Genomic DNA, 27,689 nt, shown 5'->3' on the forward strand with positions numbered 1-27,689 from the left:
ACACTAGCCCCGAGTTTCCAGTTAATTACCTGTCTCTGCGCTGCAGGTTACTCAGGCTCACTTGCCACTTACACAAGGGGGGGGGGGTCTGTCGTCAGGTTCATGTACGCGCAGTGGTCTTGACATTTCTGCTCATGTTTCATTCTTAGGTAGGCAGAGGGGCGTTGTTGTTCTCATGTCTGATTGTCTGTCTGACCGTGCTTGCAAACACTTCCTTCAGCCCGGCTGTTGTTGGGGGGGGGGGGGGGGCTAGCGGATTGGTGCTGATATCGTTTCGCCACTGGGTTCACCCTTAGGTCAGAAGCAGTCGTCAATTTTCTTCAGTTGATGTCCTGTTGTGTTGAGGCCCTGGTTACCGCCCAGGGATGTATAGTCAGGGTGTGTCCTAGCCACGGTCCTTAGGTGGTAGGTTTTTTTGGGCGTCGTCGTCATGATTCTGGATTCCACTCTCGGCTCCGAGCTTGTGTCTAGGAGGTTGCCTGGAGTACTGCTCAGGGACATCGGTCCAGTCATCTTTGCTGATCCCCGGTCTGTTCCGGGGGGGGGGGGGGGCGCTTCAGTCACTTGGGCATGGCTGTAACATGCCATGGAACTTATTTCCCTGGGTTGGAGTCTGTCTCTCCTTCCTCGGTTAAGGATTCGGTCTTGGTTGATAGGTCTTAGGCTGAAGCATGACCTGTTCGCATCCGGTGGGACCAGTCTGTCTTCGTGTCTCCATGTTGATGATGCTCATTGCCATGGCACCTACTCCATCGCATCCATCGGGCAGCCAGCTTTTCCTCTCGTATCACTTGTATTTTTGGCACTCACCCTCTCACTTCCTCTTACCAGGTATGGGTAGGCCGGGGGGGTGTTTCATGGTGCTACTGCTGGTGTCCGTTGTAGGTATTTTCAGCCTGCTCAGCCATCTTCTTGCAGGGGTTCCTCAGGTCAGCCCTTGCTCCCTTTTCCCCACGTATCCTCTCATTCACAAGCAGTTCATTCTCATGTCTGGGTTACCTTGGGCATCAGGCTCATCCTATCCTTCACGGGACGTTAAATTGGGTTTGCGTAGCTTGCAGGCTCTAAGGGGGTTCCTTCTCATCTCCAGGTCAGGAGTTGGTGGGTTCTACTCTCACATCGGATACTTACCGGTTACTTACTGTTGGCGTTTGGGCATACGTCATTTTATGGATGGGATCTTTACCTTCCCTTTTCCACCTAAACTTGTGTCTTTTTGCCCTCTTTTCAGGCATACTGACCATCCAGGCCATGGCACACCTCAGGCCTTGTTTCTTAAGTAATATTGCATTTCCCACTTGAAGACTCCGATTACAAGTGGGAAGGCTGGCCGTAGGCCAGCCTGTATTTGTGGGAGGAGTCTGAGAGACTATTTAACCCTCCTCCTCTGTCAGGGCCAGGGTTGGTGTTTTCTAGGTGCCCACCCACCCGTTTCCCCCAGTTTTGTCACTCATACTCATAGTATTTTTTCTTATTCTTACATTCAGGGTATGCCCTCTTTTCAGGCATACTGACCATCCAGGCCATGGCACACCTCAGGCCTTGTTTCTTAAGTAATATCGCATTTCCCATTTGAAGACTCTGATTACAAACATAAAGATGATAAAAACACAGCATGTAAAGCCAACAATTGTGTTAGTTCTGTAGGGCAGCAGCGGGTGACGTCATGCGTAGCTCCTCCCCCGTACACGTTGCATTCAATCAGAACTTTGACGTCACCAGACTCCTCTCCCTTCGCTGGCAGGTGGAGGCACTTGGGGAAGGGGGGAGGAGTCCAGTTACTTTGATGTCTGTGACGCCACCGGATCTCCAACAGAACTCTCTGAAGACCCGGAAGTCGGCGGAGAGGTGAGTACCGATCAAAAGAATTTTGATCGATCAAAAAAATGAATCGAGGAATTAATCTTTAATTTCCACAGCCCTGTTTTAAAGCTATGTCTGTCATAATGTGCCAGCATGCAATTCATACTAGCACATTATGACATTAATGTGCATGGGGTCTGGCTAATTTTTTCCTTTTCAGAGTGTACTACCACTTTAAGTATTAGTGCAAAATACTGCATGTTAAAACCACAGCACTGCATGCCAGCACACATTGCAGTATATGCAGACTCTAAATCTGTGGTAGTATTATGTATGTGGTTTCTGTAGTAGCTGTTGTCGCTCTCCTATTTCTTTCTCTAATTCCAAAATATTTTCCTGTTTGTGTTACAGTAAGAGATGCCTGCAAATATGTTTCCATTGACAACTCTGTGCTATTGCTGTCAGTGTTATGAAAAGTGTACAGAGGATATTTGGAATATTATATGTGGTTTTAATTTTCCTATAGGTCTTGTTTGTTCAAATTCTTTTGTTTGGAGAAGGACCTTAGTGGCTTTTTCAACTTATAATTGGCACCTACACTTGTTTGGAAATGCAGTCATACGATGATGGTCCTACGGATGTATCCAAAAAGGGAAAAGGAAAAGAGAATTGTGTGACGTCTTCAGCATGTCTTCAGCAAAACAAGCAAAAGCAAACCATACAGAATACAGAGCCACATGGGCCAACGAAAAGCAAGCTTCCAGTTCTGTCCAAAACCAGCGTACCTCCGGATTTCCAAAAGATGCATCAGAGCTGGCAAAATCATTTTCAAAGGGTAAAATGAGAGCAAATCTAGGAAATGTTTTTAGCCACATGGCATTAAAAGGGAAGTAAACCCTTCCAAACAACTTGGACCTATAGGTAAGCCTAGATTAAGGCTTACCTGTAGGTCCAAGAAATATCTCCTAAACCTATATGGTTTAGGAGATATTTGCCCGAAAATGGGCACCGCTGTCTACGGCGCATGCGCCGTAGACAGCGGCGCGCATGCACACTAAATGCGGCAAGTCCAAGAATGGATTTGCCAAATTTTTCGACTCCCGTGCGCATGCGCGGGAGTGACGTCATCGCGGCCTCGCCGTATGACAGCGGCGGAGCTGCGAGGCGCGACTCCCGTGCGCATGCGCGGGAGTGACGTCATCGCGGCTTCGCCGCTGTCATTGGTCGGAGCTGCGAGACGCCACCAGCAAGATGGACGCGGCGGACTACAGGGATCAGCGGCGACTTCGCTGGCTCCTGTGTCAGGTAAGTGACACATAATGAGCTACTATGCGATGCATAGTAGTCCATTATGCTTTACCTTTGCAGGGAAAAAAAGAGGAAGTAAACCCATCAGGGTTTACTTCCTCTTTAATCTGTCTATTTAAAGTGACCCAGTCAGCGTTTGGTCCAGGCTAATCTAAATCCAGCCTGTAAAACAAGATGCCCATATATATGTATTTTTTTTTTTTCCTAGCATCAGCCTAGCAGCACACTACCACATGTATGCTGCCATGGATTTATGGCCTGAAAGAAAATTTTATACAATTTTCTGTTTTCCTGAAGCCAGCATACATGCAGTAGTATGCTGCCATGGATTGGCACCAGCAAAGGAGGATTACGGTAAGTATTTGATACAATATTCTGTTTTCCAGCATTTCATGTTTTAAAACTTTGCTGGACAGACGGGTGGATGGAACTCCTGCTTTAGGTTTTTAACTAGGGTTGCATTGATACATCTTTAAGACTGCGTACAAGTAGCAATACTTTAAAAAAAAAAAAAAAAATTCCCAAGTACTCGCCGATTACTATTTTTTTTCGGTTTTTTTCTTTTCTTTTTTATGCCGCGTGGCACCGATGAGGAATGGACTGTGTGTGTATATATGTATGTGTGTGTGTGTGTGTGTGTGTGTGTGTGTGTGTATATATATATATATATATATATATATATATATATATATATATATATATATATATATATATATATATATATATATATATATATATATATATATATATATATAAAATATATATAATTTTAGATAGAATTATTGTCAATCATTGGGTCTACATGTATACCTGTCGAGTGTGCACGCTGAATCCTAGTTGTAAACCCTTTTTAGCCTTTATTTTCTTTGGAGTTGATTCTAGTTCATGTAGTTGGGATCTAGTAAGCCGGATGCCTATATGTGTGTGAGTTATATTTATATTCTATCCTTGTCCTTCATACAAGTCAGTAACTATATAACCGAAAGCTGCTGAGTTATAAGACACAAAAATACTCCGTCATACCTTTTTCAAGGGATTGCGCTACTTCCTAGTATTATGGTATGACAGCTGGGAATCACATGGTTATGTCAGAATGTTTAGTGCTGCATATTTGTATATTGACTAAATATAACCTAAAAAAAATTGTCACTCTAAACATTACATATGCTCTAATTGTGTTTTTATGTCTTCCTGATATTTTGTGTTTTACTTTAACCAGGGAAAAGCCATATGCAAAAAATCTTGCACACGTCCCCAGCCTTTCAACTTTTCACAGAGGGGAGAACGCCCCCGAGTAAAAGTTCCAGATGTGAGCAATTCTGGAGCATCGTTGAGTGGGCAACAATCTTGTAATTCTCCAGCAAGTCACAAAATACGGGAACCCCTAACAGATGTAGTTCTTGGCCAAAACAAAAAGGAATCCAGTGCTGTAAAGGGTATGTAGTCTTTGTAATGCTCATGTCTTTATTAATTTCCATTCAGTAAATATGTAGTATCACTGAAGTAGCTAAATATGTATCATTGAAGTAGCTAAATAGAATAGAACAAACTAGTAATATTTAGGCCAAAAGTTATCTGTGCTGCAGAAGGGTGGCTAAGTGGTTGTATTGTAGCCTCAGGATCCTGAATTTGATTTCCACCAAAGACGCTCCAGGTTTTCAGGCGTAATTGAACAAGCTGAAGCTGGAAGCCGATCGGCTACCATGCAGAGCTTTACAAGATTTTTCGCTCTCCAGTTTTAGTAAATCAACCCCCATATGTGTCACATTTGTATGTAGTCCGTGTGTTTTGCTCAGGTGTGTGTACCTGTAATAGGAATAATTACCTGGGGAATAGTTATCAATTCTGTCACATAGCAAGGCATCGCTATTTAGAATCGGTAAAACTTGCGCAACACATTCATTACATGGTTCCCGCTGAGTCAAAATGTCCTCCTTTTGGCTGCTCTAAAATCGCACTGTATCAGAATAAATCTGACCATTTCTTGCTACTTCATCTATTTAGAGTGAAAATCTCATCTTCAGTAATCTGTAGCAGTTGGCTTGCACTGTAAACATGTTGCAGAGACTTTGCAGAGATGCTGGATTGCATCTGTGTCATAAATGTCCATGTCTGTGTAATCTAGTGAAGTACTATAAGGTGGAAAAAGTGTAAGTGCTGTATCTATCTGTGTTGTATGTCAATAGGCTGAAGATGGTAAAAGACTTCAAATGAAACTTGTCAGGGTAGGGGTTTAAAATGGCTCTTTGTTACCTGCAAATGCAGCGATATGGTTGCTCTCAAAGGGCCGTTTTTTTTTGTGTGTGTGTATTTTTGTTTATCTCTCTTTTATCATATTAAAAAATTTCCTCTGCATTTGATTGCTAGTTTTAGTAATGACTTAGACCCCATACACGCTATTAGATTTTCAGCAGATTTTTGTCTTCAGATTTACCAAAACCATATAATATGAGGTCAAACCTTAATGCCACGTACACGTGATCAGAATTTCCGACGGAAAATGTTCGATGTGAGCTTGTTGTTGGACAGTCCGACCGTGTGTATGCTCCATATGCTTGCTGTCGGAATTTCCGCAAACAAATGTTTGAGAGCAGGTTCTCAAATTCTGAGCTTCTGACGCACAAAATTCCATGCGTGCTCAGAATAAAGTACGAGTGGCGCACTGGCTATTGAGCTTCCTTTTCATAGTCCCGTCGTACGTGTTGTATGTCACTGCGTTCTTGACGTTTGGAATTTCCGACAACCTTTGCGTGACTGTGTGTATGCAAGACAAGTTTGAGCCAGCATACTTCGAAGAAAAAATCTGTGGTTTTGTTGGAAAATCCAATTGTGTGTCCAGGGCATAAGAGTTTCAATTTGTATGCAATCAGGCAGGCCCTTGCGCTACAGGATTTTGGTAAATTTGAAGACAAAAATATGCAGAAAATCTAATAGTGTGTATGGGGTCTTTAAGCTGTGAAGGGTAGGTGAAGACCGGAACAGAGCCCACTTAACACTCCTGTTTATTATGAAAAGGAGGGTTGCACACTGCTGGTATCATCCACAAGAAACTTTATTGGTAACTGCTTGAATAGAACATGGTTCTGCCATGGTATTTTGTCTGAGCAATGTTCAATAAAGTTTCTTGTGGCCCCACCCCCCCACCCCCACTGTCAGAAGTTGAGTCCTCCCTTATAATTCCACTGCACCCCTTTACTATGTGCTGCTGGGGGCAGAGTCGGGAATCCGTGCAGGATCTGGAGGAGGACCAGTAGAGGGTTGGCGTTAGCTGACTGCAGGGTCTGGTAGAGAGTTCTGTTTTCCTCATCTGACTGCTGAGATAAAATGAGGGAGGAGACATGGGGGCTCTGCAGCTGCAGGGGAGCTGCAAGGGCCACATGAAATGGCCTGGGGTGCTGCGTTTTTTGACAAGTGCAGTAGAGCTTCTTGAATACTTTCCAATACTGATCAGCGAGAAGTGTGACCCTACTAAACAGTAGGAAGACTTGCAGCATTATTAAACCCCAAAGTAAACATTTTATTATATTGCTGCTCACCAATTCTTAGACATGGTGGCTGCATTCGATTTTCTTTCACCAAGGTGAGCTTGGTTACAATGTTTCAAGTTAAAGACCTGGCAGACTGCCCGGATGTTTTCTTTTGACAGCTGATTGAGCAGATAGTCATTCCACTTGTTTATATGAAAGAATCCGCATACTCTGCAGGAGAGATCGGGGGGAGGGGGTGAATCGAGATCACATAATTTTTTTTTTTTTTTTAACGATTAATTGTGCAGCTCTAGGTGATAGTGCAGCTTAACACATTAAAGGGGTTGTAAACACTTGGTTTTTCACCTTAATGCATTAAGGTGAAAAAATGTTTGTGGTGCAGCTGCCCCCCCCCCCCCCCCAGAGCCAACCTTTTTACTTACCTGAACCCGACTGTTCCAGCAACAGGGACGAGTACAGCAGCTCCAGCTGCTGTCTCTGGTCCTCGTTGGATAGATTGATAGCAGCGGGAACCATTGGCTCCCACTGTTGTCAATTAAATCCAGTGACAAGGGAGCCAGGGCGGGGCTGAGTCCTGATGTCCTTTGTCAATGGACGCAGCAGCAGGACTCGAGAGCGTGCCCCCATGGAAAGTAACTCTCTGAGAAGAGAAGTCAGGAGCGCCGCAGGGGGACCCCAGAAGAGGAGGATCGGGGCCGCTTTGTGCAAAACCCTTACACAGAGGAGGAAAGTATAAAATGATTGTGTTTTTTATTTTTTAACCACTTCCCGACCAGCGCACGCCGATGTACGTCGGCAGAATGGCACGGGCAGACATACTACGGGTACGTCCAATCTTAAATGCCGCCCTGCCATCGCGAGTGCGCCGCCGTGCTGGGCGGGACCCCCGTGAGTCCGCTCGCGGGTCCCACGGACTCTATCACTGCATGCATACCTGCGATCGTCTCACGGGGCGGCTGAACTGGGAGATGACGTTGTAGACAGCATCTCCCCGTTCTGCCTAGCAACAAGTGACGCTGATCTCTGCTTCATGTGATTGGAGCAGAGATCAGTGTTCACTAAAAGAGAGCCCACACCCCTAGGAACATTTAACCCCTACACTGCCACCCACTGGTTAACCCCTTCACTGCCAGTGACATTTATACAGGAATCACTGCATTTGTATAGCAATGATTGCTGTATAAATGACAGTGGTCCCAAAAATGTGTGAAAAATGTCCGATGTGTCCGCCATAATGTCTCAGTCACAATAAAGATCGCTGCCATTACTAGAAAAATAAAAATGCCATAAAACTATCCCTTATTTTGTAAACGCTATAACTTTTGCGCAAACCAATCAATCGCTTTTTTTTTTTTTTTTTTTTTTACCAAAAATATGTCGAAAAATACACTTTGTGTAGTAGATTCTATATAGGTATCAAAATTTTTTATAAACTATTAATTTGGCGCAAACCATACTTGAAAATGCACAAGATGTAAGCATTCATTTTTCTTCAGGTGGTTCTGAGGTGGATTTTAAAGCTGATCCAGCTGCACTGGCAAGCATCCTTTCAAATATCGGTGTGTCTGCTGCCCCTGTTGGCAAAGTTAGCTTGGCGCAAAGGGTACCTATGAGAGCATCATCAATTGCTCACCCACTCAACAGCAGCAAGAACATGGTAAGAGAAGGAATTTACATGTTTGTAGTCATAAGGTGTGTGTGTGTGTGTGTGTGTGTGTGTGTCCTGTGTGAAAAATCTCTTTATTTGGATAGTGTTTCAAAGGGAGGGCCATATTTGAAAATGTACTTTGGATAAAGAAGGTTTTTGCATTGCATTTATGTTCAATGATTCCCTGTTCTACCCACTACTATTTAGACTTCGTTCCCATGTTGGCTTATTAATGTGTACTAACCACTTACGGACCGCCCGCCGTTGTTATACGTTTGCACTAGAGCTGCCATGACAAGTCGACGTAATCGATTACGTCGACGTGCGTGCAGGGCGTCGATGCGTCACAGTGCTCAGTATTTCCCGCTCTCTTCTCCCCCTCCGTGCTGCCATCCCCCTCTCTCTTCTGTGTCCCCTTCCATGCTGCCGCCCCCCCCCTCTTTTCTCTGTGTCCCCGTCCGTGGTGCTGCCCCCCTCTCTTCTCCCCCTCCGTGCTGCCGCTCCTTCGTTTTCAGAATGGACAGAGTCAGTAACCACTGACTCTGTCCATTCACATAACTGAAACTGTAACCGCCTGTGATTATGATGTCTCAGTTAATGAATGGAGAGAAGCCGCTGTCTTCTCCATTCGTTATCAGTACAGCAGAGGCTGCAGAGAAAGGGACTGGGAAATCTGTGTCCCCAGTCCCTTTCCCTGTCTCAAATGGGAGATGTCAGAGGTCTGTTAAGACCCCTGATATCTCACCATAGTCCCCCCAACAGGGCTGATAAAAAAAAAAAAAAAATTGTAAAAAAAATAAATAATAAAGAACAAAACACTCCCCCTTAAAAAAGAAAACAACATTGCAAAAAAATAAATAAACATTCATGAACTTCTGAACAGAAAATATAAATTTAAGATAAGTGTGTGTGTGTGTGTGTGTGTGTGTGTGTATAATTCTTTTATCTTTTACAAAAAATAAGTACATAAAAAAGGTAAGAATATATACAAACACACACAGAGTTCTATTCTTTTATCTTACTTTTTTTTTTTTTTTTTATGTACTTTATTTTTTTGTAAGGTTATCCAAAGGATTAATTAGCTAATCAAAAAAAAAAAAAACTAGGTAAATAAAAAATAATAATAATCGGATAGTCGTTGACTAATCGAAAAAATAATCGATAGATTAGTCGACAGACAAATTAATTGTTAGTTGAAGCTCTAGTTTGCACTTTGAAGAGGAATATTGTTGTTATGGCTAGCTGCCTAACCCCTTTATCCTCTTAAGCGGGCGGTCCACTTTCAGATAAAAGTGATCTCTGCGGCAGATTCGCTGCAAGATTACTTTTATTGGTGGCGGGAGAGGGCCCCCCCTCCCTCCATGCTCCGGTGCCCTCTGCCGCTTACCCGAACGGCAGAGGCGATTGCGTCCGCTCCCCTCTGTGGTATGGAGCTGACTGAGGGGAAGATGGCCCTCTCCATACCATTGCAAAATGTAATTTCCGCCCATAGTGGATTTCAATACAGGACATTTAAAGCGGAGGTCCACCCTAAAATGGACCTTCCGCTCATCGGAATAATCCAGGTAACTGCACCCACTTCCGGGATAGCTGTCTGCGGAAAGGGGCGTAGATTACGCCCCTTTCCGCAAGTGCCCGCCCCCTTCCGCAAGTGCCCCGCTGCCTGCTGGGAAACGCACAGATCCCAGAGGCAGCGGGGACCGTCCTTATTGCGCAGCGCAACTCGCGCATGCGCAGTAGGGCACCGGGAAATGAAGCCGAAAGGCTCCATTTCCTGATTACCATACCCAAGATGGCGGCGGCTGCACCCGAGTGACGATCTACAGATCGGCTTCGGGTGCCGACATCGCGGGCGTGCTGGACCGGTAAGTGTCACTATTTTAAAAGTCAGCAGCTGCAGTATTTGTAGCTGCTGGCTTTAAAAAAAAAAAAAAAAAAAAAAAAAAACGCGGAGTCCCGGTGGACTCCCGCTTTAAACACCCTTCCTGCCCAGACCAATTTTTAGCTTTCAGTGCTCTCACACTTTGAATGCCAATTACTCAGTCATGCAACACTACTCAAACAACATTTTTTTTTCATACAAATAGAGCTCTTTTGGTGGTATTTAATCGCCACTGGGTTTTTAATTTTTTGCGACATAAGTGAAAAAAGAGCGAAAATTTTGAAAAAAAAAAACACTCGCAAGGAGAAAGAATGGACTTTGTAGGCACCAATTATAAAAATAACATAATCATTTATTAAACGCAAGATACAAAAGGGAATTTTCATTAAAACATTATTTTGCAAAGTCAATACATGCAAAACTGTGTTTTTTGCTTTTACTCTCTAAAACAGCAGAAAAAATGATACCAAACATCATATTAGTCCTGCAACAGTGTATGGTATGTAGTAACACGCTTGTGAATGCTTCATCGGGAGCTTAGTAGCTGTTCTACAAAAAAGAGGGGGGGAGAGAGACATATAAGCATATACAAATACAAGAAACCATACATAATCTAACAAAGTACATTGGTAGAGTGTTCCACATTTTTTAGCAGAATTCATCCAAAAGGTAAACGTGAAGCAGATACCCATAAGTCCCATGCAACAGGCGATTTGAGGCTGAACAAGGGGGTGTGCCAGTTAGAAAAGAAAAACAGAAAAAAAATGGAAAAAGTAATGAATATTTGTAGAAAACAGCAAGGGTGTATATCCCCATTTTAAGGCGTCCATTATTTGAGAAAAGATAAAAATAGTAAAGATAGCAGATTTGAAAAAAAATAAACAATTACTGCACAAAAGCATAAAAGCAGATGTGGGAAGATAGCAAGTAGTATCGGCCAAAAGCCTACCTCTGCACATATACACATATAAAACGCATATGTGAGTAGCGCCCGCATATGAAAACGGTAGTAAAACCACACGTGAGGTATCGCTGCGATCGGTAGAGCGAGAGCAATAATTCTAGCCATAGAGCTCCTCTGTAACGCAAAACATGCACATTTCGCTTATGGAGATTTTTGAGGGTAAAAGTTTGACGCCATTCCACGAGCGGGCGCAATTTTGAAGCATGACTGTTGGGTATCAATTTACTCGGCGTAACATCTTTCACAATATATAAAAAAAAATTGGCCTAATTTTACTGGTGTCTTTAAAAAAAAAAAAAAGTGCCTTTTGTAAGACCACAAAAAAGCATTGCAAAAAAGTATTGCAATTTATTCCAAAGCTCATTTGGCTGTACTTCTTCTCCTGTGGATCACAGGAGTGCAGTTTATTCTGTACTCCTGTGTCCCATTTTCAGCATACAGGCTGAAGCCTGCTGTCGGCTGACATCACAGAGCCGGTCCAGGCTTGGGCAAGATCGCAACAATAGAGTCTGGATCCTCCCGCATGTCTGGACCGGCACGTGGCTAAGCCTCTGAGAACTTGACCTGGCTTCTCCAACCCCTCTACAGCCCACCGCTCCAGTGAGTGTGGAGAGGAGCAGAGCTGTAAGAACCGAGCGATCAGTGATGTTCAATTGCTCAGCTCTCATTGCTAGAGGCACCAGGGGACAGATACAGCATCAGATCAATGCTGCATCCAACTAGGTAAGTATGATTCTAAAAACAAATAATTAAAAGAAAAAAAAACATTTATTTTTTTTTCTTTTAAAGGTGTACTTTATCCTTTTTATACATATCAGTTTTAGGCCCTTATTTTTTTTATTATATTAAAAGACTTCTAAGCCGCTGTTTAAAACATTTTATGGCATGTAATCCTTACAGCGGAGTATACTCGTATGACTGTAGCAGTACCTGTAGCCAGTAATGTTCTGTACACTGGAAAGCACGTACGTGTGTGTGTGTGTGTGTCATAATTTATGACACGACCTGTAGCCTCAGAGTGCATGTTAATATTGTCACTGTATGTATTAAAGGAAACTTTTACTTTAAAGCAGAGTAGGCAGCTACAAAAGTGTAGTTGCTGACTTTTAATAAACGCACACTCGCCTGTCCCACGGTCCAGCAATTTGGCCGCCCACCTCTTTCCCTCACAGCGCAGGCATTGCAAGGGTGGGTACCCGGCTGTGATAGCCTGCAGCTTCCAGGTGTGCACTGCAGAGGAGTGCTTAAAGCGAAAACTTCCCTTTTTGGGTAGAGCTCCGCTTTAAATAAATAAATAAATAAATATGGAGGCTACCATCCTTCGGAAAATATTAATTGCCTAGCTTTCCTTCTTGTTGTACATTACCACACTGCAAAAAATGTGAAGTTAGCCTCAAATTTTAAATGCAAAACGGGCGTTTAAGAATCCATGCTTGTGCAGAGAGGAAAGATAGTTGCAACAACTTGAAAAGCGTTTCTTTTTAGACTGAAGAGGGTATACGATGTGTAGGTGTATCTTTCTGTGTAGGCAGGTATTATTGAATGTTATTGTGTGTTGCTTATTTTAGCACCTTATATTCTTTAACAATGTAGATGATCAGAAGCTCAATGTACACGGTGCCAAATTGCCAAACTGTGCCTTCAAATATGGATAGGATGTCCTGCTTTTCCAAGATGACTGTTAAAGGTATGTGGGAAAATAGTGTGCATAATGGGAAACGCAAATTGTGTGTGTGTGTGTGTGTGTATTCCACGTAGATGCTTAAGTATTGTACATCTGCAAGTATAGCTTCACTTTTAAATGATAAATTCCATTATATTGGGTCAAACATTGCTTTCCTATCTTCTCTACACTGTCATCTTTTGGCTCTTGAGTGGTTTAGTAAACGCCTCTTAAGAATCGCACCATGTGGCGTGTTTGTCCCAGCACAAGCAACTCCCTGGTAGGCCCCAGCACTGGAAAAGGAGCCATGATTGAGACTTTGAGGTAATCATATGACTGGTTTCATTTTAAGTGAAACTTCTACGCAATAAAATGAAAAGCCTACAAACTTACGATAACTCTTAACTTTTTTTTTTTTTTCCCCCATTAATGTATTCTGCATTAAGATCAAAAACATCTGGGTGCAGCTCCCTGATAAAATCCCCCCCCCCCAATACTTTTCCCTATCTCGATCCAGTGATGTGCATGAGAGCAGTGGCTGAGCCCTGGTCTCTCCCTCTCCTCGCACAGCAGTGGAAGCCGTTGGCCTGCTGCTGTTACTCATAGCCAATGAGAGGGTGGTGGGGGGGGGGGGCAAGGACCAAGCCGCGCTGCGTGTGTGAATGGACACTGTCTATTTACAGAAGCTGGACTTGGGAGCGAGCCAGCAGCTTGCTATCGGGGGCATTCAGCAGGGGGGAGGAGCCAGGACTGCCAGCGGGGAAACCAAAACTATTGCACAGAGTGGTTAAGTATAACATGTTATTTAAAAAGCAAAAAAAAACCACAACCTTTAGAAACTTTCAGTGCTTGTCTGTCTTGCCCCTGATGTTTTTTCAGGAGAAATAAGTTTAGTCAGCCCAACCAGTGAAATGACCATCACTTGCTTGATGTACTGTGACCTTCCTAATGCTGCTTAGTCTAACAGTATTCATTGTCCTTCAGCTTATGAACAAAAGCCTTTGTTTAGAATGCAGAATAGGAACCCTATCCCTGAAACCTCTGTAAAAGAGCCTGGAGGATTGAAGAAAGATGAGCTTCACCCACAGGTTTGTATTTGCTTTGAGTGTTCTTCACTTAATATATTTTTTACAAACTAGTAAATCAAATTTTGTGCTTTGTTCCTTTATAGGAAAATCCAGTGTTACAGCAGATGAACCCACATGTGCCAACATCTGAAGAAACTTCTTGTTCACTCACCACACAAGACAATTTGACAAAACTGACCTCTCTTCCTGCGAAAACTGATGAGACCAGCACTGTACTCTCAGCACAGCAGTATGTTTTCGCTCTGTTTCCCGTTTCATGAGTATCGCCTTCATTTAGCCCACTGCCACGACTTTTCATGCGACCTGAGAGTTCAGTCGCGTGACAAGTCGCACCCCATAACGGCAGTGGAACCGTTCTAGTCGGTGAGACTCAAGTTCCTGCACTATTTTTGGTGTGACTTCAACATGACTTGCATTGACTTCTGTCGTTTGCAAGCCACACTGAAGTCACGCAGGAATGTTTGCTTCAACATTGCAGTATGAACAAGGGCTAAAATAGAAAATCTGTACTGACTGTGCCTGAAGGCTAACTCATCCAGTAGTGAGATTTTTCCGTAGGGCTGCGTCCTTGACCTGCTCACAAGGCCACCATGAACGCGTTTATATTCTTGTTACTGGATTGCTCATTTATTTGCTTATTTTACAGTATAATCCCCCTGTGGCAACATTGCGTGACTTTGATGTTTCAAACTGAAATTTTGGGAGGGGATATCGTGCCACTGTAGTCCCACAGCTATTGTGTGTGTGTGTGTGTGTGTGTGTGTGTGTGTGTTTTTTCAACTTGTGAAAAAACATATTCATTTGAAAGAGGTTTTGGGCTTAGTTGGCAATTTAAAGTAGAAGTAAAAGGCAAAAACCCTTGATCCCACGAGTCGCACGGATAACCAAAGAGGTTCCTAGAAACCAGATCATCTGCTTCACCTCCATGGTCTTGGTGAACTGGAGCAACGTCGTCCGTTCCGGTACAGGGCACAAGTAAACCGCTCTCTTGTTCCTTTTATTTTTTGGGGGATATTTTGCTATTAAAGGTAGAGCAGAGATTTGGGGACTTATTCAACCCAGATCTCTCCATTAAGAGGCCCTGACATCCCTTATTTCTATTACAAGGGATGGTTACATTCCTTGTAAGGAATAAAAGTGATCACTTTTTTTTTTTTTTTTCTAAAGTGGCCTCCATTCCTCTGTGCTTGTGGTTGGAAGCAAACACATTTGTAAGTCGTGCACGTGGGATATTGCCGCAAACGTTCTAGTGCTAGATCTCCTCTATAACTAAACAGGTAACCTGTCATTTAAACCGTCTGAGTTTAGGTATCGTAGTTTATCATCATTCCATGAGTGTGCGCAATTTTTAAAGCGTGGCATCCTCTTTCATGTTTTACACAAATTGGGGTATATATGGTGGGGTGTGTTTTATGCTTCCCATCCAGCCACCGCAGGTTGGCTCGGCTACGTGAATCGCTGTACTGGTACAGTGGGCCATTTAATGGCTATAGTGGGTGCACGCGCCACCGGCAGCCGTGACATCCGCCGGCCACCCACCATCGCTCCACAGATTGACAGATCCCCATTCTGGCTGTAAACAAACAGATCCCTGTTCTGGAGATCCCTGTACAGAGAGTGTGTCTGTTCCTAGTGATCAGGAATAGTGCTCTCGCTCTACTCCACTCCCCCCCACAGTTAAAAGCACCTCCCTAGGGAAAACATAACCCCTTGATCGCCCCCTAGTGTTAACTCCTTCCCTGCCAATGTCATTTATACAGTGATCAGGGGCTATTTTTAGCTCTGATCGCTGTAATAATGTCACTGGTCCCAAAAAAGTGTCAGCCGCAATATCGCAGTCCCGCTGATCACTGCCATTACTAGAAAAAAAAATGGCATAAATATATTCCCTATTTTGTAGACGCTATATCTTTTGCCCAAGCCAATCAATATATGGCGATAGCGTGTTTTTTTTTTTTTTTTTTTTTTTAACAAAAAGATGTTGCAGAATACATATTGGCCTAAGCTAATTAAGAAAATGATGAGTGTGTTTGTTTTTTTTTTTTTATTATAGCAAAAAGTAAATATTGTGTTGTGTGGGGTTTTTTTTTTTTTCAAAAGTTTTATTGGTAACAAGTACAGTACAGCAAGAATGCAACATAGGTGTAGCTTAATGCGATATGCACAGACACGTTAGTTCAACGGTAAAGAAATTATACATGCATAACAGTAGAAGACTATAAGTCAAAGCACAATTAACCTGCGCATTTCTCGTAACTGTGAACATTCGTGAGATACAAACAATAAGTGGCTAAAGCCTCAACCGAGGTAAACCGTACAAAACAGGGTTACAATGTTCAGTTGGGAGGATCAAAAGAGCTAAACCTTACGGGTAAACGTACATGTCAACCAGAAGTGTAGAGAAGGTAGGGGGTAATGGGAGAGAGAAGAAGGAAGTAAAAGAAGGGAAGAAAACCAGGTAAGATGAGTAAGGCTTGGGAAGAGGACAAGGAGGAGAGGAGAAGGCCGGGCCGCCCATGCGGACCCACATTGATGTGTTTTTAGATCTTTGGTACAGTAATGCAGATCATAGTGCCATTAGGTGGTCATCAAAATTTGGGGGTAGGAAATGATCGATCCAAGGTTGCCATATTCTAATGTGACGGGGGATCTTATCCACTATAGTGGCTTCAATCTTACTGTGGACCATCGCCCGGGTGACCCTATTCTTAACTTCGGCTATATGTAAGGTAGGGCTTTTCCATGACCTAGCGATGGTCTGCTTAGCCGCTGTGGTGACTTGTAAAAACAGTCGTTGTTGTGCCTTAGTGAGGTCTGTAGGGAGGTTATTGAGGAGGGCCAACGACGGCTCGGGATTAAAAATGTCCCGAAACAATTTTGAGTTCATCTGGAACACTGTCGCCCAGAAGTCATGTGCTATGGGACAGGTCTACCAGATATGCAGGTGGGTGCCCCTCTCTCCACAGTTTCGGAAGCAGTTTGGGGAGTATGACGATAAGAATTTGGCAATCCGGACTGGCACTAAATACCATCGCATAAGGACTTTGTAACTTGCTTCGAGGGCGGCAATGTTCTGAGAAGGATATTCTAGTATTATCCCAAATTCTGGCCCAATCTTCAGGGTCCAGCTCTATCGAAAGGTCATTGGCCCATTGATGTGCATATTGTGGGATAGCGGTCGGGAGGGAAGTGAGGTGAGAGTAGAGGCGGCAAATGATGCCTGGGGCGTGGGAGTCTGAGTCGCATATTTCCTCAAATACGGACATGGAGTCCAGTTCAGAACCAGGGTCCATAGTTGATTGTAAAAAATGGTAGATTAGTAGATATCGGAAACACTCTCTAGAAGGGAGTTGTGCCCGGGGCTTGAAGCGAGGAAGTGTGTTTTTTTTTTTTTTTCAAAATTGTCAGTCCTTTTTTGTTTATAGCGCAAAAAATAAACTGCAGAGGTGATCAAATACCTCCCAAAAGAAACCTCTGTGTGGTGGGGGGGGGGGGAGGACCTAAATTTTGGGGTACAGTGTCGCAGGTCCGTGCAATTGTCAGTTAGTGGTGCAGTGCCGTATCTCAAAAAATGGCCTGGTCATTAAGGGGGTAAATCCTTCTGGGGTTGAAGTGGTTAAAGTTTTTTTTATTTTTTATTTATTTTTTATTTTTTTCTCTTTCAAAAAATTGCGTTTGAAAAAACTATGTACAAATGCCGTGTGACATATGGGCAACAAAAGTTTGGGGGTTCTAAGTTAATTTTCTACCAAAAATTACTGATTTAAAGTTGTAAACAAAAAGTGCCAGAAAAGGCCTGGTTGGCAAATGAAACTAAATACATTTTTATCTACTATGTGATATACATTTTTATTCGTTCATCCCAGGTGTGAAACCTCTTCCACAGAAGTAAATGACACTGCAGGGAATAAAGACTTGGTGAAAAACACAGGTAAGAATACAGATAAGTTCCATGGCAGGGAGTTTTTAAAAAAATTATTATTTTTTTTTCTCCTTTTGCGCTATACCAGGTGTAGGCAACCTTTTGAACACAGCGTGCCGAAAAAATATTTTCAAAGAAATTGAGCGTGCCGATTCTATAACAAAAATGTCAACTTCACACACTCAAACACGTGTTGTAAACTATTTTAGTAGTGAGACATTAACATCCTGCACTCACACCTCAGATCAGCCCCAATTCCTGCACCTTCGCACCTCAGATCACTGTACCACCCTGCTCATCTGCCCTCACCACTGTACCACCCTGCTCATCTGACCCCACCACTGCAAATATGCCTCACCGCTGTACACTCCTGCTCGTTTGTCCCCACTGGTGTACCCTCTGCTCATCTGTGACATGCAGAGTGGTGAAAGGAAGCAGAAATGGGACACCGATATGGGTTTTTCTCCGGCCAATGCCGATTTTTAGAAATCATGGCAGCCGACATGTTAGATTTTGATTTTATTTTTATTATTTTTATTTTTTTATCCCACTTCATCTCATAAAACCTAACAGACACCTTTCCCACTGGGGCGTTTTTTTTTTTTTTAAAGGCGCTTTTGGGCTAAAAATAGCGCCTGTAAAGTGCCTGCAAAACGGCTCTCCGAAAGTCTGAGTGCTTTCACACTGAGGCGATGCGCTGGCAGGATGTTTAAAAAAAAAAAAAGTCCTGCAAGCAGCACGTTTGGAGTGGTGTATACCGCTCCTCCACCAGTCCTGCCCATTGATATTAACTACTTACCGGCCAGCGCACACCAATGTACGTCCTATTTTTGAAGAGGGATATCTCGGTAACGGCAGCAGCTGCTGCCACAACCGAGATATCCATCTCTTCAGGCGCCGGTTGTCTGTACGTCAACGGTGGTCTCAAAAGCGGATTCGCTGCGATATCACCGCTATCAGTGGCGGGAGAGGTGCCACCCCCCCTCCCGCACCTTCCGCCGCTTGGCGGAGGCGATCGGTCCTTTCCCTAGCTGGGTATGGAGACAAGTGAGGCTAAGATGGCCCCCACTCGTCTCTATACCATAGGAGGGCGGAAGCAACGTCAAAATGTCACTTCCGCCCATACCTCTTAAAGGTATATATTTTTTTTAAATGTCATTTTTTTTTTTTTTTTGTTGCATTTTAGTCCAAATATGAGATCTGAGGACTTTTTGACCCCCAGATCTCATATTTAAGAGGACCTGCCATGCTTTTTTCTATTACAAGGGATGTTTACATTCCGTATAATAGGAATAAAAGTGATCCATTTTTTTTTTTAAAACAGTGTAAAAATCAATTTAAATAAGAAAAAAAAAGGTTTTTAAAAACACCCCGTCACGACGAGCTTGCGCACGGAAGCGAGCGCATACGTGAGTAGCGCCCGCATATGAAAGCGGTGGTCAAACCACACATGTGAAGTATCGCCGCGATTGGTAGAGCGAGAGCAATAATTGTAGCCCTAGACCTCCTCTGTAACGCAAAAAATGCAACCTGTAGAATTTTTTAAATGTCGCTTATGGAGTTTTTTGAGGCTAAAAGTTTGACGCCATTCCACGAGCGGGCGCAATTTTGAAGCGTGACATGTTGGGTATCAATTTACTCGGCCTTTCCCTGATCTTTCACAATATAAAAAAAAATTGGGCTAATGTTACTGTTGTCTTATTATTTATTAATTTTTTTATTCAAAAAAGTTAATTTTTTCCAAAAAAAGTGCGCTTGTAAGACTGCTGCGCAAATACGATGTGAAAAAAAGTATTTCAATGACCGCCATTTTATTCTCTAGGGTGTTAGAAAAAAAACAATATAAAATGTTTGGGGGTTCTAAGTATATTTCTAGCAAAAAAAAACAGTTTTAAACATGTAAACACCAAATCTGAAAAAGAGGCCTGGTCCTTAAGTGGTTAATGGGCACCACTGCCGAAGCGCATGCGGGCGCATTTAACCTCTTCTTCGGCCGCTAGCTGGATTATATGCTCCCCACTAGCAGCCGAATAGCACCGCTAAAATGAAGGTAAAGCGCTGCTAAAACTAGCAGCATTTTACCATCAACGCCTGCCCGCTCCAGTGTGAAAGCCTATAAAATAAAAACAGGTAGTCAAAACTTTTGGATGGAAAAAAAAATGGGCTAACTTTACTGTGTAAGGTGTGTGGTGGTTTTTTTTTTTTTTTTTTTATTTATTTATTTAATCATTTAGTGTATTTTTTTTCCCCAAAAAAATGCATTTGAAAGACCTCTGCGCAAATGACGTGTGACATAAAATATTGCAACAACCGCTATTTTATTCCCTAGGGTCTCTGCTAAAAAAAAAAAAATATATAATTTTTTGGGGGTCTAAGTGATTTTCTGGCACAAAATACAGGACTTTTACTTGTAAGCAACAAGTGTCAGAAACGATTTAGTCTTTAAATGGTTAAACTGAGAACTCACACACTGAGATGAGTTCATTCATTCAAGTGTAAACATTGTATCTTTTTGCTCTTTTCTTGGCAGACTGCCCAGAGAGGAGGAAAGTAGTTTCTATGACGACTCAGGCAACTTGCATTGACTTTTATTACAGAAGTCATTTCCAAGTTGGCTGTAGTTCTAAATCGGCCTTTTTATCAGCTCAATCGCCAATGCCGATTAATTAAAAAAACGGCAAATATCGGCCAATATGCCGGCCGATATATCGCTCGACCTCTACACATTTAGCTGTCCTGGCACACATCCTGCTGACCCAGCTCATATGCTTGTATGTGATGTCACATACAAGCATCTGGAATGGATGTGCAATGATGAGCTCAGGTCAGGGGCATTTTCTGAAAGCAGTGGGCCTGTGTGCAGGACCATAAGTTGGGCCTCCCGCAGCTGAGAAAAAGTGTGGCGCTCTGCGCCACAGGAAAGGTTGGGTGTGTTTTTTTTTTTTTTTCCCCATTGCGCTGAATGTTGCCTCTGACTTAAAGGAACAGAGTGCTGGGGTTAAGTAGTAAGGCTGTATTCACACCTACGCATTTTTAGTGCTTTTTGCAGATTTGCACTACAAAACATGTTCCATAGGAAACCATGTTAAATGGACTGTAGTACAAATCTGCAAAAAGCACTAAAAATGCATAGGTGTGAATCCAGCCTTAGTGACGCAAAGATTCAGGAATAATTTCAACAAAGTTCCCAGAAGTTCAACAGTAATTCCACAAACTGTCACCTGATTGTGGTTTTATCAATCACTGTGAAATCTCTTCTTTCTGAGATTGGTAGAGGCAACCAATCGAGTCCTCTTCCTCCAGATGGTGGGCGGGCCTAGCAGGACTGATTGGCTTTAGCAGTGGCCAATGACAGTTCTTGTGGAAACAGACCACCCTCCCTGTAGCAGAACTGCACCCAATCTCTTCCCCATCACAAAAGCTGACGATCGCAGCTACAGAAGAGTTAGAGAACAACTTTTACAATGTGTGGGGGCACAGTGCCTCCCCCTCAGTGCAGGTGCAGCATTGATGAACTCTGAAATTGGAATGCATTAGTGTCTCACTGACACTTCCCTGCTCTGTTGATGGGGAGGGAGTCGCCTGCCGACAAGAGGCTTTGTGCGCCATTTGCGGCACCAGTGCGGGGGTTGCCTACCTCTGCTCTATACAATACTTTGCTGAGAGTATAAAGCACATATGTACTTCAGAGATCTTTATTTTTATGCAAGAATGTATCATGTCAGAATGGCCACTGGGTAAATGGAACTGTCAGCAGATCGGAATCACTTGGCATTCATACATGCATGCGTACATACATATATACATACATTTTGAAGTATTGTGGATATTTCTTTTTCAGATACTTGTTCTGTAGATTTTGTGGCAGATTCCCAAGCTCTTGCCAGCATCCTCTCCAACACTGAAATGAACAGTAACAATTGTCGGAAACTAAGCCTGGCACAGAGAGTACCTGTGCAGGGCAGAAGCTCCATGTTCAAGGGTGCTATGGTAAGATCACTTTTAAAACGTCCTTTAGGCTTTTTTGGAGGCACAGTATCCTTAATTTAATATTCAAATTTTTACTCCCAGGCCTTGTCTGGAACTTTTTTGACGCAGGCGGCATCACCAAAGCCTGCCTGCGGTCCAAAGTCTGTGACAGTGGCACTTAAAGGTACGATGACATTTGCATATTGTGTAGCATGAGAATGCAAAAATGCGTGTAAATACGCGCACATACATTTTATTTATTTTTTAAAAGTCTGAAAAAGTAGATGCGCAAACAGGAGTATAATGTACAAGAGGCCTAAAAGTGATTTTTAAATACTATTTTATGTTTAAGATGCCAGTGTTTGCACTTGCCTCATGTCCTTCCGTGTTCTTCTGGCCTATTTGTCCTTTTTTACTGGTGCCCAATCACTTGCTCTGATTTCCATTGTAAGTGTGGCCTGTTGGCTTGCTGAGTCCTAGCGTAGCCAGGCTTATGTCCGTGCTTCTTGGAAGATGACTGTAGCCCTTTTGTTATTCGTATATTGTTTATGTAATATACTCTAAGTGTTATAAAGAATTTTTATTATGTGCAAACGTTATCTGCTCTAATGTGTTGGCCCCTGTTCACACCGGTGCGCATGCAGGTGTGACATGGGATTTACAAATCGCATCTAATGCATTTCTATGGCACTGTCTTAATAGGTACGCTTTGAAATGGTGCAGTTTGAAAAAAATTCCTGCACCACTATTGACGATTTCATGTGCGACTTGATATTTGCTTTGATTTGCTTTGATATTTGTACATGAAATTGCACAAATGTTGGCAAGCTGCACTTGAAATTGCGCAATTTCGAAGCAGTTTTAAAGCTGCATTTAGTGTTTAGGGGCTTAATGAAAGAAGCTGGTTTCAGATGAAAATTCTATATGCTCATGTACTGTATGCTTGTTCACCTGACCTCTTATCTTCAACAGAGCTAATGTTCAGTCCTTGCCGTGTTCCTCTGGTAACTAGTGACAAGAACTCTGGAGGGTCAGCCAGGAGAGTGCTTCAGCCACAATCTTCCACTGTGGTTTGTATTCTGGAGTAATATGTCTGCCTTGCACATCTATGTTTCTGTAAAATAAGTCTCCCCCTGAGCATGCAGGAAGTTCTGCAGGTTTAAATCCCAGATACTATTAGTCAAAAATTGGGTGATCCCTTCCAGAGATTAAATGCAGGGGAATGGTCAGGTCATTGGTCAAGTATTCTCTGAATGTCCCAGGGACCCACTGTTGTTTGTAGATCTGACAACATAAAATGTGAAGACCTTACAATTTACAAATATTTTGGAGACAGTTAAAAATATAAATAACTTAATCGCTTGCAAATCCCTTTCTCGTTGTGTTACGGAAACCTCTGCTGAAGTATATAGGCTGCTACTGCTGAACTCTTCTCTAAAAATGCAAGTTTCTTGGCTGCTGATCTAGTGATTAAAATACTTTGTTCTAGGTCCGGAAAAGGAAAACGCATATGCGAGTCCCCAGGCTGTACAGCCCAAGAGTATACAAAAAGAAAAATGGAAACGTTTCCCCAGAGGTTTTTTTAGGCAGTAAAAGATAAATTATCTAAAAGTCTTTTATTGAGTCAGAGTAAATGATAGATACACATATACAATAAATTTGATTTTAAAATTCAAGCTCTGCTTTTTCGACACAAACATCATAAAACATCACTCGTGGCAAAAAACACCCCAAGGAAAACATGATTTGCCAATTACATTTACAGTATTCCTACCCACATGAATACCCCAATGCATTTTGACCCTTTAGTTTCTGGTCTTCTTCAGGGGCATTTTTATTCTAGGGAAATATATCAGAAAATTCTAATTAAGACAGTGGCAGTATATGAAACATTGTTACAACATTTCATTTCAGGTAGGTCAGTGTAGGTGTAAGTATTTGTCAGGTAGGGGTGTGTGTCAGGTGTCAATGTATGTTAGTGTGTGTCAGGTAGGTCAGTGTATGCATGTCAGGTAGGTCGGTGTATGTCAGGTCAGTGTATGTAGGTCACTGTATGCATGGTAGGTCAGTGTGTGTGTGTGTGTGTGTGTGTGTGTGTCAGGTAGGTCAGTGTGTGTTTGTGTGTTTGTGTGTCAGGTCAGTGTATGTATGTATGTCAGGTAGGCCTGTGTATGTGTAGGTCTGTGTGTGTCAGGTAAGTCAGTGAATGTATGTCGGGGTAAGTCAGTTTGTGTCAGGTAGCTCAGTGTATGTATGTCATGTAGGTCAGTGTGTGTATGTCAGGTAGGTCAGTTTAGTGGTCAGCATTGATGGGCACTGGTAAGCCAGGCAGCAACCTCCAAGTGAGCCTACTCCCTGCTGCACAACCATTGCTGTCTGGGGTTCTGAAAAAGTCACTTTGCCCACCCAATTAAAGTGGTTGTAAAGTCTAAACAGTTTTTATCTTGATGCATTCCCTACATGAACCACTTCAGCCCCGGAAGGATTTACCCCCTTCCAGCACTTTGCGATTCGGCAGTGCGTCGCTTTAACAATTGCGTGGTTGTTCAACGTGGCTCCCAAACAAAATTGACGTCCTTTTTTTCCCACAAATAGAGCTTTCTTTTGGTGGTATTTGATCACCTCTACGTTTTTTATTTTTTGCGCTATTAAAAAAAACCAACAATATTGAGAGAACGCATTATTTTTTACTTTTTTCTATAATAAATATCCCCAAAAATGTATGTATCCCCCCCCCCCCCCCCTCAGTTTAGGCCAATATGTATTCTACATATTTTTGGTAAAAAAAAAAAAAAAATCGCAATAAGTGGGGATAGTTTTATGGCATTTTTGTTATATATATATATATATATATATATAATTTACTAGTAATGGCGGCAATCTTTTTTTGGGACCATTGGCATTAATACAGCGATCAATGCTATAAAAATTACATTGATTACTGTAAAAATGTCACTGCCAGTGAAGGGGTTAACCACTAAGGGGAGGGGTTAAGTGTGTCCTGGGGGAGTGATTCTAACTGTCTTGGGGATGGGCTAGCAGTGACACCACACTGATTGCTGCTCCCAATGACATGGAGCAGACTATCAGTGTCCTGTCACTGGAAAGATGCTGTTTACATCGGCATCTCCCCGTTCTTCAACTCTGTGACACGATCGCGGGTATCCCAGCGGCGATCAAGTCTGCGGTCACGGAGCTCGCGGCAGGCGCATGCACGGCAGGAAATTCAAAGTAACATACGGGTATGTTACTTTGCCCAGCCGTGCCATTCTGCCGACGTATATGTGCTGACAGCAGTCGGCAAGTGGTTAAAGTAAAAAATGTTTCAATATGTGTATCTCCTCCTCACCCCCATACTTACCTGAGCCTGATCTCGATCCAGAGCTGTGCCTGTCTATAGCAGCTTTCTGCTCTTCTCCTCACTCTAATGGGCTTTGCTGACAGCAGCTGGAACCATTGGCTCCCGCTGCTGTCAGTCAAATCCTGTGATAGGGGAGCAGGGGGCATCCATTGCTGGTTTTTATAGGTCCTTTTTATCTAAGACCCCTTTCACACCGAGGGCATTTTGCAGGCGCTATAGCGTTAGAAATAGCGCCTGCAATCCGCTCTTAAACAAATCAGTGGGGCAGTGCTGCAATACCACCGGCAAAATGCCCCTATTGTGGGCGGTTTTAACCCTTTCTCGGCCACTAGCGGGGGTAAAAGCGCCCCGCTAGCGGCCGAAATGCGCTGCAAATCTGATGGTAAAACGGCTCTAAAAATAGTGGCGTTTTACCGCTGACGCTATGGACGGCTTGGTGTGAAAGCCGTCTAACTGCTGTGACTAGAGTTGGTATGTAAAGCAAAAGTGTAGCTTGTATAACACAAAGGTGCTTTACATTTGGTGTCATGTTCTACATATGTTGCAGAAGTTTTCCCAGCCATACTCTACATCAAAGCAACCAGTGTTTCCAAAAACTCCGAGAGCGCTGGCACTTGAGAAAGCAAATAAGTATCTCGAATCCGAGAAGACAGATGTTCAGGTATGTTTAAAAAAAGAGGAAGGTCATGTGATGGATTGGTTGTGGGCTTTTTTTTTTTTTTTTTTTTTTAATGCAGTTCACTTATACCTGCTTTCACTTTTTGTTCTAACAGCAAGCTGCTTTGTTTTTTATATGTAGACTTCTTCAAAGTCGATTGTAAAGTGGGCAGATGAGATGTCACCATCTTCCTTATCTGAGGTTTTAAATGTACAAGAACCTGACCTAGTGAGTATGTCTTAGAGATCACTTCTAAACAAACTGCTGTACAAATTGGAGCTGTGACATCAGAGATATAAATTGACATAGATTTGTGAATGATGCATGCCATATTTTTTCCAAGAGCACATCTGAATCATAGCTACATAGTTAGTAAGGTTGAATAAAGACACCAGTCCATCCAGTTCAACCTGAGTGTCTGCAATTGTCCCCATCAGTGCACACTCACATTGGTCCCTACCCTCAAGGAGCCCACAATCCAAGGTCCCCATTTATATACTGGGGCCAATTTTGGACAGAAGCCAATTAACCTACCTGCATGTCTTTGGAGTGTGGAAGGAAACCGGGGGAACCCAGAGGAAACCCACGCAAGCACAGGGAGAACATGCAAACTCCAGGCAGGTAGTGTCGTGGTTGGGATTCAACCAGCGGCCCTTCTTACTGCTAGGTGATAGTGCTAACCACTACACCACTGTGCCGCTCAAAATCGGAGAAGAAAAATTTGAATATAATGCAGCTTGCCAGTCGTGAACCATCTATATCTCTGCCTGTAAACTTTGCATTGCTAAGAAACATTTCTTCTTTTAAAGAATAGCTATCCTGAAACTCATTGTATGAATAGCTATGTATTCGTGTGGCCATCGGTTTTAACCCCTTGCCGCCGAGCGTACACAGATGTGCTACTCGGTTCTCGGGGTTATACCAGGATGATGCCCATAGTTGCAGGCATCATCCTGGTACTTTTTATTTTTTTTTTGTTTTTTTTTTTTGTTTTTTAGAGCTGGCAATCGGGTTTCCAGCGATAACAACCGATGCAGCTAAAAGCGACTCGGCTGTTATATCGGAGGACACATATGACGAGGCACCTTACGTCTGAGTCAGTGTCACCGTGGTTGACAGTCAGTCCGATTAGGCGGGAGGTGGATCTGTCGTGGAAGTGCGACCCGCAATTCCTGCTGGATGGGTAAGTACATGCTCCACAGGCCCGGTCTGGGGCATAGTTTGGAGCTGCTGGGTACTCCCTGGGGTGGTCTGTTCTGGGAATCTCCTCCTCTCCCTCCCCCCTGTTGCACTGCCTGGCAGCCGTCGCAGTCGTTTGCTGGGTGCCACTAGGTGGATGTTTTGGCCCCTACCTAACCTTTTGTGGGGTCCCCTCAGGGCAGTCTCTGTGCTCTCCAGGTACGGGGTGTGTGGCTATCGTCGCCCTCGGGGGCCATTAGTTTGGGGCTGGGCGCTGCGGCCATTTCTCTTACGTTAACTGACTGACACAGCTACTTTATTCTTGACCATTGGGTTATTATGCCACCTTCAGGAGGGTACTAGGCAGAACATGTTAACATGTACAAAAAACCGAACTTTCTAGTTCTGCCCAAGGGGTGGTCCCTTCAGTAACAACCCTCCAGCCTGCTTCCTGCAGCCTCAGTTTTTTTTTTTTTTTTTCTGCCTGGTGAAGGAGAAGGACTTGGAACCCTGCGGGCCCATCGGTCAATGGATTTTTTTTTTCTACAGAAGTTTGCCTTTTGTGCAAGATTAAGATCTTGTGATCTCCTATCAACAGCCGGCTGGATATCCTTATCCTTGTAGTCTCCCCAGCCTGGCCAGTGAGCGTGTGCAGACCAGAGCCTCACGCTGGGTCGGCCACAACATGCCCCCCCAGGCTCCAGGGGCGGCCGGTGAGCATAATGCCCAGGGGCACACATATGACCAGGCTACTGA

General features: G+C 43.3%; 1 protein-coding gene across 3 annotated transcripts in view; it reads left to right on the forward strand.

Moving 5' to 3' along the window:
* TROAP (trophinin associated protein) overlaps positions 1-27,689 on the forward strand; it is a 49,657-nt gene that overhangs the window by 3,624 nt on the left and 18,344 nt on the right. For all 3 annotated transcript variants that reach the window (XM_077483345.1, XM_077483347.1, XM_077483346.1), the window contains exons 2-13: positions 2,330-2,638; positions 4,331-4,547; positions 8,096-8,256; positions 12,687-12,780; positions 13,741-13,844; positions 13,928-14,073; positions 17,711-17,775; positions 21,608-21,756; positions 21,838-21,919; positions 22,708-22,805; positions 25,644-25,757; positions 25,896-25,982. In XM_077483345.1, the coding sequence (XP_077339471.1) occupies positions 2,414-2,638; positions 4,331-4,547; positions 8,096-8,256; positions 12,687-12,780; positions 13,741-13,844; positions 13,928-14,073; positions 17,711-17,775; positions 21,608-21,756; positions 21,838-21,919; positions 22,708-22,805; positions 25,644-25,757; positions 25,896-25,982 (1,542 nt within the window). In that variant the 5' untranslated portion in view covers positions 2,330-2,413. The remainder of the gene's footprint in view (positions 1-2,329; positions 2,639-4,330; positions 4,548-8,095; positions 8,257-12,686; positions 12,781-13,740; positions 13,845-13,927; positions 14,074-17,710; positions 17,776-21,607; positions 21,757-21,837; positions 21,920-22,707; positions 22,806-25,643; positions 25,758-25,895; positions 25,983-27,689) is intronic.

Source organism: Lithobates pipiens, unplaced genomic scaffold (assembly GCF_037356315.1).
Source record: "Lithobates pipiens isolate NorthernLeopardFrog02 unplaced genomic scaffold, aLitPip1_a1.2 Scaffold_16, whole genome shotgun sequence".
NCBI classification, from domain to species: Eukaryota; Metazoa; Chordata; class Amphibia; order Anura; family Ranidae; genus Lithobates; species Lithobates pipiens.